General features: G+C 34.5%; 1 protein-coding gene across 1 annotated transcript; it reads right to left on the bottom strand.

Moving 5' to 3' along the window:
- Positions 1-4,766: 4,766 nt before the first annotated feature.
- On the bottom strand, positions 4,767-9,723 carry LOC138314446 (uncharacterized). Its single transcript, XM_069254789.1, has 5 exons — positions 9,601-9,723; positions 8,475-8,508; positions 7,240-7,383; positions 6,527-6,769; positions 4,767-5,033 (listed from the first exon to the last, which is right to left on the bottom strand). Exons 1-5 carry the CDS (start codon positions 9,601-9,603, stop codon positions 5,002-5,004), a joined length of 456 nt encoding a protein of 151 aa, XP_069110890.1. The 5' UTR covers positions 9,604-9,723; the 3' UTR covers positions 4,767-5,001.
- Positions 9,724-22,393: the final 12,670 nt, after the last annotated feature.

Below are 22,393 nucleotides of genomic sequence, written 5' to 3'. Positions count from 1 at the left end.
GCAGCCATTTTTCTTTTGCTCTGCTTAGTAACCTTCACTGGCCAACCCCCTATATAAAGCACGGGACACTTGACACACGTGTGTCATTCTAAACATGTCTTGTCTCAGATACACATGCCCCGATATTGCAAATAACAATGTCAAATTAAAAATAAACACTGCACTCACCTGTCAATATTTCATTGATGTAATAGATGAATGTGTTGTCAGCTATATCCCAACATATGTCCAATACGAACTAATAAAACACTACAATATACACCAAGTTTTACACGTACATCGACACGTGTGTGTCCTTGATAGTTGTCGCTCGTTCGGGTCAGGTACGTAGTCACGTGTACATGGTCAGTTGAGTGCATCGAGTACGATGATATACGTGGAGATATGTGGACGGATTATTGTTTGGATTTCTATTCACTTGCGTTGGAATTTTATTTTGAGAAACATCTAAATGACAACTTAGAGGAGTTGACATGTTTTCTTGCTAAAAAGTCCCATATAGTTTTACAGGTGAGGGATTTGTTTACCTATTTGTAGGTGATTTATACTGTGGACTGCTAGGTGTATGGGTACACGAATGAGCGCACGTGTGTCGATTCACGCGCTTTATATAGGGGTCGGTGAGTCGTCGGAATGTAAAACAAAAATGGCTGTCCTCAACCGGGGAATGTCTCATAAACGATTCTTGAACAACAAGTATACTTATTTAAAAAAAAAATCATTTTAATAACTTGCATTGTCAGCTTTAAGGACGGCCTCTCCTGTATGTGAGGTGTTGTGGTTGTAACGTCCTATTAACAACCAGGGTCATTTAAAGAGCCTCCCATGTATGTGATGCGTTGTGTGTGTAACCTTCTATTAACAATCGAGTCTTTTAAGGACAGACTCTCGTGTATGTGATGTGTTGTGCGTGAAACGTCCTATTGACAGCCAGAGTCATTTAAGAACGTCCTCCCATGTATGTGATGTGTTGTGTGTGAAACGTCCTATTAACAGCCATGGTCATTTAAGGACGGCCTCCACTGTATGTGATGCGTTGTTTGTTTGTTTGTTTGATTAATTAACGTCCTATTAACAGCTATGGTCATGTAAGGACGGCCTCCCATGTATGCGGTGTGTTGCGTGTATGTTGTGCGAGGTGCGTGTTTCGGGAGACTGCGGTATATTCATGTTGTGTCTTCTTGTATAGTGGAACTTTTGCCCTTTTTATAGTGCTATATCACTGGAGCATGCCGCCGAAGACACCAAGCAACACACCCCACCCGGTCACATTATACTGACAACGGGCGAACCAGTCGTCCCACTCCCTTTTTGCTGAGCGCTAAGCAGGAGCAGAAACTACCACTTTTATAGACTTTGGTGTGTCTCGGCCAGGGGACAGAACCCAGAGCCTTCCTCACAGGGGCGAACGCTCAACTCAAGGCCAAAAGTGAGGCGGTGCCAAGGGAGGCATTAGGAAGGATAAAGTCAGTTAGGAAGAATAGAAAAGATAAGATCCTAAATTTAGTCGCCTTTTACGATCATGCAATAGGGGCAGCAGGTACAATTCTAACGCCCTACCTGCAGGGCCGCGTTGTGTGTGTAATGTCCTATTAACAGCCATGGTCATTAAAGGACGGCCTCTCCTGTATACGATAGGTTGTGTGTATTACGTCCTATTACCAGCCATGATCATTTAAGGACGGCCTCCCCTTTGTCTAATATGCTGTATGTGTAACGTCCTATTAACATCCACGGCCATTTAAGAACGTCCTCCACTGTATGTGATGTGTTGTATGTGTAACGTCCTATTAACATCCACGGCCATTTAAGAACGTCCTCCACTGTATGTGATGTGTTGTATGTGAAACGTCCTATTAACAACCAGGGTCATTTAAAGAGCCTCCCGTGTATGTGATGCGTTGTGTGTGTAACCTTCTATTAACAATCGAGTCTTTTAATGACAGACTCTCATGTATGTGATGTGTTGTGTGTGAAACGTCCTATTGACAGTCAAAGTCATTTAAGAACGTCCTCCCATGTATGTGATGTTTTGTGTGTGAAACGTCATATTAACAGCCAGGGTCATTTAAGGACGGCCTTCCGTGTACATGTATGTGATGTGTTGTATGTGAAACGTCCTATTAACAACCAGGGTCATTTAAAGAGCCTCCCATGTATGTGTGCGTTGTTTGTGTAATGTCCTATTAAAAGCATGGTCATTAAAGGACCACTTCCCCTGTATGTGATGTGTTTTGTGTGACGTCCTATTAACAGCCAGGGTCAATTAAGGACGCCCTCCCTTGTATGTGATGTGTTGTGTGTGTAACGTCCTATTAACAACCAGGGTCATTTAAAGAGCCTCCCATGTATGTGATGCGTTGTGTGTGTAACCTTCTATTAACAATCGAGTCTTTTAAGGACAGACTCTCATGTATGTGATGTTTTGTGTGTGAAACGTCCTATTGACAGCCAGAGTCATTTAAGGACGGCCTTCCGTGTATGTGATGTGTTGTATGTGAAACGTCCTATTAACAACCAGGGTCATTTAAAGAGCCTCCCATGTATGTGATGCGTTGTTTGTGTAATGTCCTATTAACAGCCATGGTCATTAAAGGACGGCCTCTCCTGTATGCGATAGGTTGTGTGTATTACGTCCTATTACCAGCCATGATCATTTAAGGACGGCCTCCCCTGTGTCTAATATGCTGTGTGTGTAACTGTGTTAACAGCCAGGGTCATTTTAGGACCACATCCCCTGTATGTGATGTGTTTTGTGTGTGACGTCCTATTAACAGCCAGGGGCAATTAAGGACGCCCTCCCTTGTATGTGATGTGTTGTGTGTGTAACGTCATATTAACAGTCAGGGCCATGTTAGGACGGCCTCCCGTGTATGTGATGTGTTGTGTGTGTAACGTCATATTAACAGTCAGGGCCATGTAAGGACGGCCTCCCGTGTATGTGATGTGCTGTGTGTGTAACGTCCTATTAACATCCACGGTGACGTTTAGTAACGTTACAAATTACAATTGAACATGCCGAAAAAAGTCAAAATTTGAGGTCTGAAATCCAGTTTTAGTGCGTGCCCGAAAACCTGTCATGGTGGGCTTCATTGTCAAGATACAGATATGCGGATGGTCTCAAATGATAGAGTAATCTGATTAAAACACAGATCCTTATTAATCACTACGATTGATAAGAGGATCTGAAAATATCCCAATAGGGGTCACGTTCTGGTAACCTTTGGAAATGACCAATGAAATTGCTGCTGCCAGAATCCTGACTGGGGACGAAATAGTTTGAAAAAGCTGTCAGAATTGTTTTCGTGTATGTAGTCATCTCGCCCAAAGAGCACAACAAAGTTAAATGTATTCGTAAACTGGGACGAAATGGAGTTATCAATTGACATGGCAATGTGTGGAAAATTCATTTGATCTAAAGTACACGTGGTAAAAAGGTCATCCGAACATGATCTCTTATGAGGATGTTGTCAGATTCTCTATTAAAGTGAACAGTCGGGCAAGGATGGCTAAAGTCGGTAAAAATGGTGTGAATGTATCCAGTATAATTTCTTATGAAATGGAAAAATAAAATCTCTCGTCAAAATCTGTCTGCGTACGAAGAAATTAATTTAAAGTATGGGAATTCTAAAACGTCCTCCCGGCTCACTATGTCCTTGGTTACATTTCTACACAGCCTCGCTTTCAATGCTTTCAACTTTTCTTTACTTTAATGGTCAGAACTGGGAAACTAAGCAGAACTTGACCGTCGTATTAATATGTGAGAACTTTTGGTAGGCCAATGAACGCATTTAGACTGATTTTCTTTGCCCGACTATTCACTTTAAACCTTTTGGTTATAAGGATCTGTAATTTAATCAGATTTACTATAGAAGAAATATCAAAGTAAGCGAAAATAGAGACAGAGGGTAAAGGATTTGGGAAAATAGCACCGATTTTAAACAAGTCCCACGCGCAGCTAGGTCTTTGCCTCCTATGACCCGTGCGCGGTGATGCCCTTTAGGAGACTTCCGTATTTATGGTTTTGCTTGTTTACCGTGAGCAATGTTTGTTATTATCGTGAAAAGAACATCAAACCAAAATGTAGATGCAAACTGCTTTCAAAATGGCATTTGTTTAATATAATAACAGAATTCAATCAGGTTCGACCATGCTAAGAAACTAATTAACATTTAACGGGGTTTTATTACACTGCAAAACCAACATGACAACTAGTTTCTCACCTGTGTAAGTAATATGTCTCACCTACTTACAGCAGTTAGAAAGGATATTCTGGGTAACTCAAAGGCAGACCAAGAATGATCTCTTTTTATTACATTGGTTTTCTTTGGGATGAGAGGTATTAATTTCAATATTTAAGCATCAAACTGTCTTCCTGTGGAATCCATGGTATGTACCAGAGCTTTGTAGACAATCTTTATAATGCGCACTGCAATACTCTATAGACCATAGATTCATTTGGAAGATAATTTAATGCTTATATTTACATTATGCATCAACATAGTTTGAGTAAGAGCGGGAAACCCGTTTAATCCACATGATGGAACAGCCAATTTCCCTAGACTTTGCCTTGTTTTCCATTGGTTAGTTTATATAGTAGAAATGACAAGTAAATAAACATGTTTTCCACCAAACCACGCAAGCCCATTTCAATGTGATCATCCTGAAGATACAAAGGAATACATAGGAGGTAGAGTTGGTGGATTTTCTATTCCAGAACCGGCGGTTAGCCATCATCTAGTATTAAAGAAAACTAATGACACTAATTTAAAAGATTTTTTAATATGAGACAAATACATGTACACCAAGTGAATTAATGAACTACTACTTCTGGTCAAATACAGTAGAAAGCCCATCATGAGTATGTCTACAACACTATATGTGGTTACCACTGACGTTGATATAACGTTCAAGATGTAATTCCAACCGTTCATATGAGATAGTGTGTTGATTTTTCGTTAAGTCCTTAAGAATTTATATTATCTACTCCGTAAATCCCCTTCATTTAGGTTGCAATATCATGCTCACAAATTCTGAAAAAAAGAACCAAAAATGAATTTTCTTCATACATTCCTTTTAAATATTACAGATGATTTATTAAAGTATTTTCATTAAAGTAGTTTTTGTGATTTGTTATATTTCACGAGAAATCCCAACTCATAGGTTTTATCAAGGTTTGAAATTAATCAAAGAATAAGAATAAGAGGAATAGAAAAAAAGTAAACTACTAAACTGTCATACAGATATATGAATAGCCTTTTTTCAAATCCCTTTAACCAGATTATCATCGTCCTGGTGAATTGTTATGGTTAAAATTAATTATCTGAAGGTTTGTGTTATTAGGTTTAACTTGCTATTCCGTCTTTGCATATTACAGAGTTACCTCCCTTGCGGGTAGGTATCTATTGTGACGTCATTATTTTGTAAGCGCAATTTACGTCGTTTTCTTTGAAAAATATGAAGTTACGCTCGCTAACACATGACATCACAATCAATGCCTACCCGCAAGGGCAGATAACTCTGTAATATGCAAATACGGATATCACAGCCAGTTATATATACATTAGCCTCTTTGAAGGAAGCAAAATAGGAAAATATCACGTTCTCAGATTTCAGAGATGCATACGGGGTCACTTCGTTTCATTTCATTTCAACAAATTTTATTGCAAAAAATATGCAAATGGATTTTTCTTCATCACAATTGTCACAACCATGCAGTAGATTTTTTGTGTTAAAATGCGAGTGGGGGATATTAGAATTATGTATGTTGGTTCTGAGTGATGATCTTTGTTCATTAAATAAAGGACATATGCAAAGATAATGTTCGGCTGTTTCATTACCAAGGCCACAAGAACAAATTTGAGAATCTCTCAAATGATCCCGAAATAGGTCAGAATTTAGATTGCTAGAGGAATTTCTGAGCTGGCACAGAGTCATATTTGTAATTCGAGAACCTTTGTTTATGAAGGTATTTGTTATATATCAGGTCCCATTTTATTAGTGTTATAAAGGAGTGTTTTAAATTGTGCAACAGTATTAACATTCGATAAGTCAAAGTTTAAAGCGAAAGAATTAAATTCTCTAAAGGTACTTTGAAAAAAACTAGTATAGTAACTTGCACTTGATGGACATATTCTAAAGCCTAGCCATAGCATTATATCACCGCTATATTAGAGTACACACTAGCGCACGTTTGTAGTTGAGTACCACTCTATTCGTTTTTATCGGAAAAAGGCAAATTAATGATGATTGAATCGAATGATAAGTAAATTCATTTGTTCAATAAGAATGAAAAAAAATATTAAAGATTCTCCATATCACTGACAAATAGTATTTTTTTCTCAATAAAAAATTGGAGCAGACAAATTTGTATTTTTTCTTCAGTTACAAAGTAAAGGCAAAATAAATTATTGATTTTTTTTGTGTTAATTGGACAGACATATACATGTTCCAACACCAATTATTGTTCAAATGATGAGTATCGTTTATGCTCTGTCGGCGGTGGTTCATATTCAACTTAATTTACCTCCATAATCAATTTGTTCGTTTCCATCCTGATCCGCCTCTTTGATCATTTCATCGACTTCTTCTTCCGTTAGTTTCTCTCCTAAACTGATCATCACGTGACGTAATTCTTTTGCATTGATAAAACCATTGCCATCCTTGTCAAATACTCGAAACGCCTCTAAAAGTTCTTCGTGGTCAGGGCTATCTTTAAGAGTTCTTACCATCATTGATAAGAATTCTGGGAAATCTATCGTACCACTGCCTATAAATACATATAAAGAATAATAATACACCCAAAGTACTGTCAGTATGTTCCTCCTTAAGAAAAGTCAATCTCTTACATTGAAACAGTTCTTATCAAAGATTATGATTCTGAAGTAAATAACAGAATATAGAAGTGAACGACGTCTAACGTCAGAAAAAAACATGACCATGTCTCTATCGCTTTTATGCACTTCAATAAATTATGTTCGTATATAGTTTGCATCGATAAAGCTTCAAATGTAGTCCGTTGATCTCTTTAAGGCATATACCTCATTATTTCATCAAAAACGACCGGGGTTCGTCATCATTAGAGTTTCAGGAAGTCATAATGCTATTTAAATAAGCATGAGGTTCAACTATGATTCAGCCAGAAAACCGTATCTAGAGCTTCCTCCGACACGTATGGATTGTTTTAAGTATAGAACATGGTAGCTAAAGAGAACATCTAGTGTTATATATCTATCTTACCGTCTGTGTCGACCTCGTTGATCATGTCCTTGAGGTCCGACTCGGTGGGGTGTTGACCTAAAGATCTCATCACAGTTCCTAGTTCCTTAGATGTTATCGTACCGTCGCCATCTTTGTCAAACAGACTGAATGCTTCCTTAAACTCTTAAAAAAGGAATATACCCAAATTATTGTTTCTATTATTTCCTATCGTTAATCTATCTACATACTTATTAATGCTACCTTGAATTAAGGTTGAACTTGAAAAAGCAGAATTTTTTAAGACAACAGCATGCGGTGAGAATCGAACATTAAAATGGAATTTTTGTTATAGACAATAGCATGCGAGTGGAATCGGACATTAAAATGTGGAATCGGACATTAAAATGGATATTAGGTTATAGACAACACAGGCGATGGGAATCGAACATTAAAATGGAATTTTTTGTTATAAACAACACAGGCGATGGGAATCGACACATTAAAATGGAATCTAGGTTATAGACAACATAGGCGATGGGAATCGACACATTAAAATGGGATCTAGGTTATAGACAATAGCAGGCGAATGGAATCGGGCATTAAAATTGAATTTAGGTTATAGATAATAGCAGGCGAGTGGAATCGGACATTAAAACGGAATTTAGGTTATAGATAACAGCAGGCGAGTGGAATCGAATAATAAATTGGAATTTATGTTATAAACAACATAGGCGATGGGAATCGACACATTAAAATAGAATTTATGTTATAGACAATAGCAGGCGATGAGAATTGGACATTAAAACGGAATTCAGGTTATAGACAACATAGGCGATGAGAATCGAACGTTAAAACGGAATTTAGGTTATAGACAACATAGGCGATGAGAATCGAACGTTAAAACGGAATTTAGGTTATAGACAACATAGGCGATGAGAATCGAACGTTAAAACGGAATTTAGGTTATAGACAACATAGGCGATGAGAATCGAACGTTAAAACGGAATTTAGGTTATAGACAACATAGGCGATGAGAATCGAACGTTAAAACGGAATTTAGGTTATAGACAACATAGGCGATGAGAATCGAACGTTAAAACGGAATTTAGGTTATAGACAACATAGGCGATGAGAATCGAACGTTAAAACGGAATTTAGGTTATAGACAACATAGGCGATGAGAATCGAACATTCAAACGGAATTTAGGTTATAGACAACATAGGCGATATAAATCGGACATTAAAATGAAATTGATGTTACAACTTCTGCTTACCTGCGATTTGGTCTTCTGAAAGCTGTTCGACCGCCTGAAAGAACGAGGAAACCCCATACACTATGGTTTTTAAATTACATATTCAAATCAAAGAAAATATTGGGTACATGCTTTTACCAGCTAGTACTATGTGTGATCAGTGGATGGTATTGGTGCTCGCATAAACTATACCAAATCTGACAAACGTTAACGAAGGTGTATGGGGTATAACCAACGAAGGGAAACCAGTATGCCATTGGACCAGTTCGTTTTGACTAACGTTTTTTATTTAGACAGAAGAAAAAATAGAATAAAGCTGAAATGTATTGGACCTAAGGTTATTTTATGTATGCAAAAATGGATTTAGATTATTGTAGTGATCAGTTGGTGTTACACTGTTATACACATTTCAGATTGGTATGACTAAATAAATAAAATTTTATAAATGAAATGATTGAGAGAATAAACATAATTTGGAAGCCCTATGGATTTGACAATGAAGTATTATGGTTAACCATGCATATTAGATTTGACAGGTGACATTAGAACTGACTGATAGATTACCCTACAATGCGCAGCGACTTACCGGGCTCTTATTTATCTGTAATATGTTTGTTACATGGCTATCGACACAGACATTATCATTACTTGACTGTATTAGATAAATCGCTCACATAGTTTGGATACATGGAAAAATAAATGAACATAATATTTGCTATCCATTAAATGAATTCTCTGAATTTCTAATTCTGAAAATTCGATATACAAATATATCGAACAAAACTCAGTTTTTGATAACCTTAAAGCGCAACACGTGCGCCGAGTCCTATTGTTGATTAGCAACCTCGTGTTTGATTTGAATCTTTGAACAGAAGATTTGTACTTTTGAGTTAAAATCAAATGCTTGGACACCTAGTTTGTGATGAACGAAATACATTAGAACAAAGGCAAACATGTATCTAAATCAAATATGAGATGTTGTGCAAAATATGGCGGTCGGGATTATGCTTGTAACGTTAAATGAAACTTCCTCATGTTAAATGCATTTCTATATTAAAGACCTACCTATAAGGTATAACATTGATGTCAATGAGAAAAGTTTTAAATTATTCAAATGATAATTCTCAAACCTGGTCTAAAAACTTACCATGCTGTATATGTATTCTGCTCTTCTTTACATGAAAAGTTTGAGTTTATTGATACCCAGAAGCCAATGTAGTGGTGTTGTTGTTTAAATGGTTGTAAATAAATCGGCGCGATCTTTGATTCAGGAGGACAATGGATTTTGTCAGATTTAGATCGGCATGACTGGGGAGTTGCGTAAAGACAAAGGTCTATAGACAATAGTTACCGTTGTCTGCGGTCTGGGATCAAAACAGGTTAACTATGTGTAGTGTACGTGTGAACGGCGTTAAGCGAGGATCCGCATTGCGGTACTCTGACACAATGGTGTTTCTGTTCTAAAATCTTAGTCTGAATGGCAGTATGTTTAAGTAGGTATCGATGTAAGGGAGGTAACCCGTATATTATTGATGGCAAGGAGAAGCTTATATGAAAGTCCCATTACATTTTCGTAATGTTTTCTATTGCAAAGTACCACACTTCGCTTACTTAGATGTCTTTATGACAATATCAGGTAATTAGATGTACAATCTTAACCTGGCTTGAAATAAAATAAGTTGATCCAACAACTCAGATATTCAGAAGTTCATTACTTGAGTCACACACTCAATATATATGGGAAACCACACATGATAGTCAAGTTTGTATTTCAATTTACTTCCGATTTTTTGTCAGTTTGATTCTTGAAGTCCTATTAATAGCTATGATAATTTAAGGTCCCCTTCCCTGCGTGCAATTTGTTTGTATGGATGTCTGCCTATTGTGGGAGGCTGCGGTATGTAGTGTGTCTCCTTGTGATAGTGGAAACACTTGCTCAGTTTATAGTGTTATATCAATGAAGGATACCGCCAGAGACACCGGACAGCACACCCCAATTCACTTAAAGATGCAGGACTGGTAACGGCAACGTATAACCATCTTATTTTTATCAGAACTTTTATTAATATCTCTATTAAGTTAATTATTTTTGTTTGTTTGTTAGATTATTTAAACGTCCTATTAACAGCCAGGATCATGTAAGGATGGCCTCCCATGTATGCAGTGTGTAGCGTGTGTGAAGTGCGATGTGCCTATTTTGGGAGACTGCGGTATGTTCGTGTTGTGTCTTCTTGTATAGTGGAACTGTTGCCATTTTTATAGTGCTATATCACTGAAGCATGCCGCCGAAGACACCAAGCAACACACCCCACCCGGTCACATTATACTGACAACGGGCGAACCAGTCGTCCCACTCCCTGTTAGCTGAGCGCTAAGCAGGAGCAGAAACTACCACTATTCTAATCGCCTTTTGGTCCTTAGTCATCCGTCTTATGTCCGTAAACAATTTACATTTTCGACTTCTTCTCCAAAACTGCTGAAGCAATGAAATTTTGCACAAACCTTCTAAAGCATATGGTCAATCAAAATTGTGAATTATATGGTCCCCATCCCCCAGGGGGCTGTGGGAGGGGCCTAAAGGGATGAAATTGACTAAAATTTCAAACATCTTCTCTACTCACAGATGTGGTAGAATCAAATACTCTTCATAGATAGAAAGGTCTTAAGGTCCTTTACAAAAATTGTGAATTATATGACCCTGGGGTCTCTCTTTTCTTCCTGGGAAAGGGGTTAAGTTTACTATGGTTTATATTGGGAAAACACATTTTTGAGCATTATTTGGTCATTTGTAAAATTAAATGAGTCAAATGTTCTCAGAATTATGAGTATGAGATGGCCATTAAATCCTATTAACAAATTTTTCATGACTAACCCCCAGGAGCCTTAGTGGCGGGATCAAAAGGGGTCAAATAGGCTAAAACTTCAAAAATCTTCTTCTGTCTCACGTTTCCCTCTGGGGAGGGGATCAAGTTTACTATAGTTTATATAGGAAAACACATTTATGAGCATTTTTTTCTCATTTTCCATAGAAAATTATTCAAACATGGTTAGAATTATTAGCCCGAGATAGCATTTCAATATCAATATCATATCTATATTGGTCCTGGTCTACCCCTGGGGGCAGAGGGGCGGGGCTTAAAAGGGTCAAATAGGCTAAAACTTCAAAAATCCTATAAAATTCTGAAAATGATAGAATCAAATAATTATAGATGGAAAGGTATTAAGGTGTTTTTATGAAAATTGTGAATTTATGACCCTGGGGTCTCACGTTATCCCCTGGGGAGGGGGTCAAATTTGCTTTAGTTCATACAGGAAAACACATTTATGAACATTAATTATAATTATTTTCATTATTTGTTTCATTATATATTCAAACTCAGGTCACCGTTAAGGCATATGGGCCTCTTGTATTGACTTTGGTGTGTCTCGGCCAGGGGACAGAACCCAGAGCCTTCCTCACAGGGGCGAACGCACAACTCAAGACCAAAAGTGAGGCGGTTCCAAGGGAGGCATTAGGAAACATAAAGTCAGTTAGGAAGAAGAGAAAAAATAAATTTAGTGACTTTTTACGATCATGCAATAGGGGCAGCAGGTACAATTATAACGCCCTGCTGGTTCGTACAGATGTTACGTACAGTGTAGTTACGGTAGTCAATTGACCTTCTCGAGAACGACGTAACAATGTCGACTAACTTTGGCTTCTGACTAAATAGTACCCACTTAGCGATGTTCAATACCTTTTTGATTTCTTATCAAAAGGTTTTTAATCATTATCGCTCATCTTGACTTCGATTTTTATCCCTTCAAAATTCTTATAAATCACGAAAAAATAAGACAGATACGGATATTAGGACTTTAAATCAACGTCAAATTAACAGCCAGGGTCATATAAGAACAGTTTCCTATATATGAGTGTTCGAAGTGAGTGATATGTGTTTTGGACACTGCGGTATCAGTGTTATGTCTTCTTGTATAGTGACACTCTTTGCCTTTTAATAGCACTATACCTGGCAACACACACCCCTCACCCGGTCACATTATTCTAACAATTGGCTAACCATTCATTCTACTTCATTAATACATTTTTTTTTTTTTATTTTTTTTATTTTTGAAGAGATTTTACATGGGTACAAAAAGCATTTACATATGATATTCAATATTCATTATTTAAATCGTAATATTCATTTATAAACTTTGAACTTCTGTAATACTGTAAACCAAGTTATTTACTAGGGTTGCTAGATATAATGCACTCTCAAGGTGTTCATTGAAAAAAACTAAATTAACTCTCTCTGTAGATATGTATATATGCATTATATATATTAATTAGTTATTATGTGTTTTCACATATATATAATACTCGACTGGATTATATCAAATCTGAAAAGAAAAAAAATATTTGCCGTGTAGACAAAGTGGTTTACAGTACCAGGTATTCCCTATACAATATGATAGTAATTTTCTTGAGTTTTAATTGAACGATAAATGACAGAAATTTGCAAGTTGCACCCTTTTAGAAAAGCAAAAGAAGAGATTAAGTAAAAAAGAAGAATAGTAGAAAGAACTGAGAGAAGGAAGAAGTGGCAATGGACTGACAAGGCTCATTATTCTCAATGAGATTTATAAAATCATATGTAAAAAGATTAGATAACACACCAAGATCATGCAAAAAAGAAATTAAAGTATATTAAGAGGAAAAGTTTAAAAAGTGACATTATTCTAAAAAAACTTTCCCATTTTCTCCACTCAATGACAAATTTCATAATATGTGTTTTACCGTTGGTGGTTGCAATGTATTTTTCAGTCCTGTACATATCCTTCAAAAGATTTTTAAACGCATTCATTGATAAACCAATTTGGAGACATCTAGCACTATAAATATATTGCTTTAGTACTAAAATGACAACATTATCTGTATAATTTTTACGATTAGAGAGTCCAAAAATGAAAGATTCTTTATTAAACGAAAATGGAATTAAAAGCATCTCTAATATGGATTCAAAATTTGATAGGAATAACTGAACATTTTCACAGTTCCATAATGTATGAACTATAGTCTCAATTTCAGTTTTACATGTACACTGATGACAGTAAGGAGTGTCTACAAGGCCTATTTTAAACAGATATGAATTTGTGGTTAAAATATACTGATTAATTCTAAACTGAAGCCACTGCAATTTTGTGCTTCTGGTACTGATAAAAGGAATAATGTATTTTTGTCTCCATTTTTGATTGTCAAAACCAAAAATATCATCCCATTTTTTATTTTTCATTAATACTTAGTGATAAGCAGGAACAGGAACTACCCCTTTTATAAACCATGGTAATCAGATCATTTGCTTATATCCCTCTACTATCAGCTAGATTTACCTGCTTACCAACCAATCACATCGGATGTTTTAGGCACAACAACAAATCTACAATTTTATCTTTAAATTACAGGTTGTTAAAAATGTTGAGGGACAAACTATACAAAGTCTTTTGAAATGCTTTTCCTGAGTTACGAATACTCATAGAAATTGTATTTGATGGGCTTTTATTGAGTAACGAACTCTTATCCGAATTCTGAATAATCGCGTTTACCTTGATTAGAGAATAATAACGAAACTGTAAGAAATTGTCCAGCATGATGAAACGCTGAGGTTTTCACGAATATGCATAGAAAAAGTCAGTGATAATCGTGAGCACCCTTAAAACAAACACTATAGAAACACTGACAACAGGACATAGCTAGGTATGGTTAATTTAACTTGTTCATATCCAAACTGGACAGATGAATGCTAACCCCCTTGGGAAGTGTCACTAAGTTTGATCCTATTTCACATGTCATACCCCGACACAAAACAGAAGTGGCTGGTGTTGACTAACGCTACCACGTCAGTCGGTCCGAAAGGATGACCATATAGAGCCCTGGTCACCCTATACCATTCCGTATGAAGTGACCCGTAGTCAGAGTTAATATGAACTGAAATAACTATAAAAAATTAATCCTGCCCTCGATACAATTTTCTGTTTGAATGATAATGCATTATTGTAGTTTTGTGAAGCTTTATTTTAACCTGACATTACCATCTTGACATGTCTAAGGTATATCGGGCTGTGGTATAGAGGTGTCATAGAGACCGGAAGGGATTTCACTAAATGTCTCTTCTTAGTCTTTCAGAACGACAATTATATTAAAGTCATAGCAATAATTGTAACCTAAAAGCACTTTCTTAAACCTGTGGTATTTCCAGCAGCTGTTTTATAGTAAAGATTCCATTTACCGGGAATATTGTACATTCTCTTTTGTTTCTTAGTTTTAAAGATATTGAAAATATAGTTAGCCTATCCTATTTCATAATTTGTGTTGTTATGGTTTATTACCGAAAAGTTATCATTTATATTATTTTATTTGAAAATGACATTTAAAGATATATTTTCTATATCTGCATGCTTGAGAACACTCGTTGTAGTCCACTTCGATATTATGGAGAAGCACATCTAAGAATTATGATGATGTTCACGTGATTTATGAATTGAATAAATATAAAACTAGATTTGAAAGTAATCAAAACACAAAATTCATATTCCTATAATATCAGTTATGTTATTTTACAGACGATAAGTTACCTTTTATATTCTTTTACATGTATTTGAAAATGATATTCAAATATTTATTACAGTATCTGCATGCTTAAGACCTCTGATTGAAGCACGACTAATGTATAACGTACATGTGATTTTAACTCTTCACCATTACTGCAGGGGATAAGAGCCCAATTCAAAGGAATATTGCACTTTGTGATAAGAGCATGGTTTGGTGTTTAAGAGATAACAAAACAGTAATTCTATGTAAACATATGGCTGTAACTTTTTTTTGCCATCTATTTTTTCCTTATTTAAATTATGTTGTCATGTGATAAGTGATCGTGAAAATTAACAGCCTGTTCTCCTATTGATAGTAGCGTCCGTTTAACCTGGTCATTTCTCTTACAGAACAAAAAACGCCATTAGCTGGTATGGAAGAGAACGTCAGTGGTTGAATAGAACAGTGTCACATTCTATGATGAATGGTTTTATAAACGTTTTATATGTTTGAATAGGCACTGGTCATCGGTAGCTATCTCTGGGTCATCGTAGGTTGTGTCCCGGCTGGGTCACCTGACCTTCAGATACGTATCTATAGGTAAAAGCTATCACATCCGTCATTATCGCTGATATAGAAATCAATTTTTGGTTTTAGCTTTTGACACTTCACGGACTATTTTGTCCTCCCTATTAACCGGCTCTATTAAGAAATGCTATTGATGCCAGAAATGCAGTTTTATCAATTAATTGCCAATATACAGATTTTAACATTTTATATGTCACGGATTGGGGCCATAGTACACATGGTTGAATTATGACATGTGGTTTTATGCCTCAGTCACCATCTGCATGTCCATGTACACGTTAAAACGTCCTTGTATCAGATATCTTAAACTGATTTCTGTATTATCGGACTACTAATCTTTTTTGACCGTTTGAGTTTTGATTTATAGGTTAGGGTGACCACATTAAGGCACATTTCTGATTACAAGACATTTATCATTTATGAAAGTTCAGGTGTTTAGTATGTGCAGATCGTCGGAAACCCTCGAATCACCGCTCTATTAATCGTTTGTGACAACACACATTAGAGCGGTGACTCGTGGGCTTCCGACGATGGTAAAAAATGTAACATACTAAAGCAATATGCGATGAAATGAGATTTTATAAAATTAAACAATTACATCAACTACAAGTGCGCATAAGGGAACTTTATTTTTGATAAATATAAACTTTATATTTATATCATAAGTAATGAATGGGTTATGGTAAACATACCGGTATGTATCCAGAGTTGGATTTCGAAAACAAAACACCATAGATTCTACAACCTTGCTTATCAAACAATAAACAGTTTCATTAAGGGATATGAATTCAGACTTAATTAGATGTTGTTAATATGTCATTATGCTCCATTGTGGAATACACGATGCATATCAAATTTGAGTTTTGTACAAATACTTTTATATTTTCAGAAAACACTGAAATTGCATTAATAATGAAAAAGGCTATCCCATGTTGCATGCGACACTCAGACGTCGCGTGCATGACACATCTATTGCGAGAACATGCACAACGTGTGTTGGAACAATTCAGCACAGCCTTAGAGGACAGGATATATGTAGACTTGCTACGGCGAAGAAGCAAAATATGATACTGGGACAGTATGGGACACACCAAAAAGGGTCAGAGCGGTCGGGAAAAGGACAGGGCGCCGCGCTCTGCTAATTCGAACTAGCTGGATTGTCCACCTATTCAGAGTCGAAGAAAATGTTATTTAGCACGAGTTATTCCTCTTTGGTTATTAGGAATATTACTTTAGTAGGACAGAAATCATAATATGACTTTAGTAGGACAGGAATCATAATAGTACTTTAGTAGGACAGAAATCATAGTATTACTTTAGTAGGACAGAAATCATAATATTACTTTAGTAGGACAGGAATCATAATATTACTTTAGTAGGACAGGAATCATAGTATTACCTTAGTAGGACAGAAATCATAGTATTACTTTAGTAGGACAGAAATCATAATATTACTTTAGTAGGACAGGAATCATAGTATTACTTTAGTAGGACAGAAATCATAGTATTACTTTAGGAGGACAGGAATCATAATAATACTTTAGTAGGACAGGAATCATAATAGTACTTTAGTAGGACAGGAATCATAGTATTACCTTAGTAGGACAGGAATCATAATATTACTTTAGTAGGACAGAAATCATAATATTACTTTAGAGGACAGGAATCATAATATTACTTTAGTAGGACAGGAATCATAGTATTACCTTAGTAGGACAGAAATCATAATAATTACTTTAGTAGGACAGAAATCATAATATTACTTTAGTAGGACAGGAATCATAGTATTACCTTAGTAGGACAGGAATCATAGTATTACCTTAGTAGGACAGAAATCATAATAATACTTTAGTAGGACAGAAATCATAAGTAGTACGAATCATATTTACTTAGTAGGACAGGAATCATAATATTACTTTAGTAGGACAGAATCATAGTATTACCTTAGTAGGACAGAAATCATAGTATTACTTTAGTAGGACAGGAATCATAGTATTACTTTAGTAGGACAGAATCATAATATTACTTTAGTAGGACAGGAATCATAATATTACTTTAGTAGGACAGGAATCATAATATTACTTTAGTAGGACAGGAATCATAATATTACTTTAGTAGGACAGGAATCATAATATTACTTTCAGAGGACAGGAATCATAATATTACTTTAGCAGGATAGGAATCATAATAATACTTTAGTAGGACAGGAATCATAATATTACTTTAGTAGGACAGGAATCATAATATTACTTTAGTAGGACAGGAATCATAATATTACTTTAGTAGGACAGGAATCATCATATTACTTTAGTAGGACAGGAATCATAATATTACTTTAGTAGGACAGGAATCATAATATTACTTTAGTAGGACAGGAATCATAATATTACTTTAGTAGGACAGGAATCATAATAATACTTTAGTAGGACAGAAATCATAATATTACTTTAGTAGGACAGGAATCATAATATTACTTTAGTAGGACAGGAATCATAATATTACTTTAGTAGGACAGAAATCATAGTATTACTTTAGTAGGACAGAAATCATAGTATTACTTTAGTAGGACAGAAATCATAGTATTACTTTAGTAGGACAGAAATCATAGTATTACTTTAGTAGGACAGGAATCATAATAATACTTTAGTAGGACAGGAATCATAATAATACTTTAGTAGGACAGGAATCATAATATTACTTTAGTAGGACAGAAATCATAATATTACTTTAGTAGGACAGGAATCATAATATTACTTTAGTAGGACAGGAATCATAATATTACTTTAGTAGGACAGGAATCATAATATTACTTTAGGAGGACAGGAATCATAGTATTACTTTAGGAGGACAGGAATCATAATATTACTTTAGTAGGACAGGAATCATAATATTACTTTAGTAGGACAGGAATCATAATATACTTTAGTAGGACAGGAATTAATATTACTTTAGTAGGACAGGAATCATAATATTACTTTAGTAGGACAGGAATCATAATATTACTTTAGTAGGACAGGAATCATAATATTACTTTAGGAGGACAGGAATCATAATAATACTTTAGTAGGACAGGAATCATAATATTACTTTAGTAGGACAGGAATCATAATATTACTTTAGTAGGACAGGAATCATAATATTACTTTAGTAGGACAGGAATCATAATATTACTTTAGTAGGACAGGAATCATAATAATACTTTAGTAGGACAGGAATCATAATATTACTTTAGTAGGACAGAAATCATAATATTACTTTAGTAGGACAGGAATCATAATATTACTTTAGTAGGACAGGAATCATAATATTACTTTAGTAGGACAGGAATCATAATATTACTTTAGTAGGACAGGAATCATAATATTACTTTAGTAGGACAGGAATCATAATAATACTTTAGTAGGACAGGAATCATAATATTACTTTAGTAGGACAGGAATCATAATAATACTTTAGTAGGACAGGAATCATAATATTACTTTAGTAGGACAGGAATCATAATAATACTTTAGTAGGACAGGAATCATAATAATACTTTAGTAGGACAGGAATCATAGTATTACTTTAGTAGGACAGGAATCATAATATTACTTTAGTAGGACAGAAATCATAGTATTACTTTAGTAGGACAGAAATCATAGTATTACTTTAGTAGGACAGGAATCATAATATTACTTTAGTAGGACAGGAATCATCATAATAATACTTTAGTAGGACAGGAATATAATAATATTACTTTAGTAGGACAGGAATCATAATAATACTTTAGTAGGACAGGAATCATATATTACTTTAGTACAGGAATCATATAGTACTTTAGTAGGACAGGAATCATAATAATACTTTAGTAGGACAGGAATCATAATATTACTTTAGTAGGACAGGAATCATAATATTACTTTAGTAGGACAGGAATCATAATATTACTTTAGTAGGACAGGAATCATAATAATACTTTAGTAGGACAGGAATCATAATATTACTTTAGTAGGACAGGAATCATCATATTACTTTAGTAGGACAGGAATCATAATAATACTTTAGTAGGACAGGAATCATAATATTACTTTAGTAGGACAGGAATCATAATATTACTTTAGTAGGACAGGAATCATAATAACTCAGGAATCATAATATTACTTTAGAGGACAGGAATCATAATAATACTTTAGTAGGACAGGAATCATAATAATACTTAGTAGGACTCATAATATTACTTTAGTAGGACAGGAATCATAATATTACTTTAGTAGGACAGGAATCATAATAATACTTTAGTAGGACAGGAATCATATATTACTTTGGAGGACAGGAAATCATAATATTACTTTAGTAGGACAGGAATCATAATATTACTTTAGTAGGACAGAAATCATAATATTACTTTAGTAGGACAGGAATCATAAGATAAATATTCTTTAGTAGGACAGGAATCATAATATTACTTTAGTAGGACAGGAATCATAATATTACTTTAGTAGGACAGGAATCATTAATATATACTTTAGTAGGACAGGAATCATAATATTACTTTAGTAGGACAGGAATCATAATATTACTTTAGTAGGACAGGAATCATAATAATACTTTAGTAGGACAGGAATCATAATATTACTTTAGTAGGACAGGAATCATAATATTTACTTTAGTAGGACAGGAATCAGGAACTTTGTAGGATAATATATACTTTAGTAGGACAGGAATCATAATATTACTTTAGTAGGACAGGAATCATAATATTACTTTAGTAGGACAGGAATCATAATATTACTTTAGTAGGACAGGAAATCATAATATTACTTTAGTAGGACAGGAATCATAATATTACTTTAGTAGGACAGGAATCATATAATTACTTTAGTAGGACAGGAATCATAATATTACTTTAGTAGGACAGGAATCATAATAATACTTTAGTAGGACAGGAATCATAATATTACTTTAGTAGGACAGGAATCATAATAATACTTTAGTAGGACAGGAATCATAATATTACTTTAGTAGGACAGGAATCATAATATTACTTTAGTAGGACAGGAATCATAATAATTACTTTAGTAGGACAGGAATCATAATAGTTACTTTAGGAGGACAGGAATCATAATAATACTTTAGTAGGACAGAAATCATAATATTACTTTAGTAGGACAGGAATCATAATATTACTTTAGTAGGACAGGAATCATAATATTACTTTAGTAGGACAGGAATCATAAATAATATACTTTAGTAGTAGGACAGGAATCATAATATTACTTTAGTAGGACAGGAATCATAATATTACTTTAGTAGGACAGGAATCATAATATTACTTTAGTAGGACAGGAATCATAATAATACTTTAGTAGGACAGGAATCATAATATTACTTTAGTAGGACAGGAATCATAATAATACTTTAGTAGGACAGGAATCATAATATTACTTTAGTAGGACAGGAATCATAATAATACTTTAGTAGGACAGGAATCATAATATTACTTTAGTAGGACATAATCATAATACTACTTTAGTAGGACAGGAATCATAATATTACTTTAGTAGGACAGGAATCATAATATACTTTAGTAGGACAGGAATCATAATAATACTTTAGTAGGACAGGAATCATAATATTACTTTAGTAGGACAGGAATCATAATATTACTTTAGTAGGACAGGAATCATAATATTACTTTAGTAGGACAGGAATCATAGTATTACTTTAGTAGGACAGGAATCATAATAATACTTTAGTAGGACAGGAATCATAATATTACTTTAGTAGGACAGGAATCATAATATTACTTTAGTAGGACAGGAATCATAATATTACTTTAGTAGGACAGGAATCATAATATTACTTTAGTAGGACAGGAATCATAATAATACTTTAGTAGGACAGGAATCATAATATTACTTTAGTAGGACAGGAATCATAATATTACTTTAGTAGGACAGGAATCATAATATTACTTTAGTAGGACAGGAATCATAATAATACTTTAGTAGGACAGGAATCATAATATTACTTTAGTAGGACAGGAATCATAATATACTTTAGTAGGACAGGAATCATAATTATTACTTTAGTAGGACAGGAATCATAATAATACTTTAGTAGGACAGGAATCATAATATTACTTTAGTAGGACAGGAATCATAATATTACTTTAGTAGGACAGGAATCATAGTATTACTTTAGTAGGACAGGAATCATAATAATACTTTAGTAGGACAGGAATCATAATATTACTTTAGTAGGACAGGAATCATAATATTACTTTAGTAGGACAGGAATCATAATAATACTTTAGTAGGACAGGAATCATAATATTACTTTAGTAGGACAGGAATCATAATATTACTTTAGTAGGACAGGAATCATAATATTACTTTAGTAGGACAGGAATCATAGTATTACTTTAGTAGGACAGGAATCATAATAATACTTTAGTAGGACAGGAATCATAATATTACTTTAGTAGGACAGGAATCATAATATTACTTTAGTAGGACAGGAATCAATATATTACTTTAGTAGGACAGGAATCATAATATTACTTTAGTAGGACAGGAATCATAATATTACTTTAGTAGGACAGGAATCATAATATTACTTTAGTAGGACAGGAATCATAATATTACTTTAGTAGGACAGGAATCATAATATTACTTTAGTAGGACAGGAATCATAATATTACTTTAGTAGGACAGGAATCATAATATTACTTTAGTAGGACAGGAATCATAATATTAACTTTATTAGGAATAATACTTTAGTAGGACAGGAATCATAATATTAC

The sequence above is a fragment of the Argopecten irradians genome, chromosome 1, assembly GCF_041381155.1.
Source record: "Argopecten irradians isolate NY chromosome 1, Ai_NY, whole genome shotgun sequence".
Lineage (NCBI taxonomy): Eukaryota > Metazoa > Mollusca > Bivalvia > Pectinida > Pectinidae > Argopecten > Argopecten irradians.
The sequence above is the reverse complement of the archived record's forward strand: the minus strand, read 5'-3'. Positions and strand labels throughout refer to the sequence as shown.

Excerpts from the sequence above, each read along its gene's own strand:
- LOC138314446 (XM_069254789.1), bottom strand. Across the intron at positions 6,770-7,239 it reads CAACGAGGTCGACACAGACG|GCAGTGGTACGATAGATTTC; the intron begins GTAAGATAGATA and ends ATGTATTTATAG. Across the intron at positions 5,034-6,526 it reads CGAACAAATTGATTATGGAG|AATTTGTGAGCATGATATTG; the intron begins GTAAATTAAGTT and ends TCTTTTTTTCAG.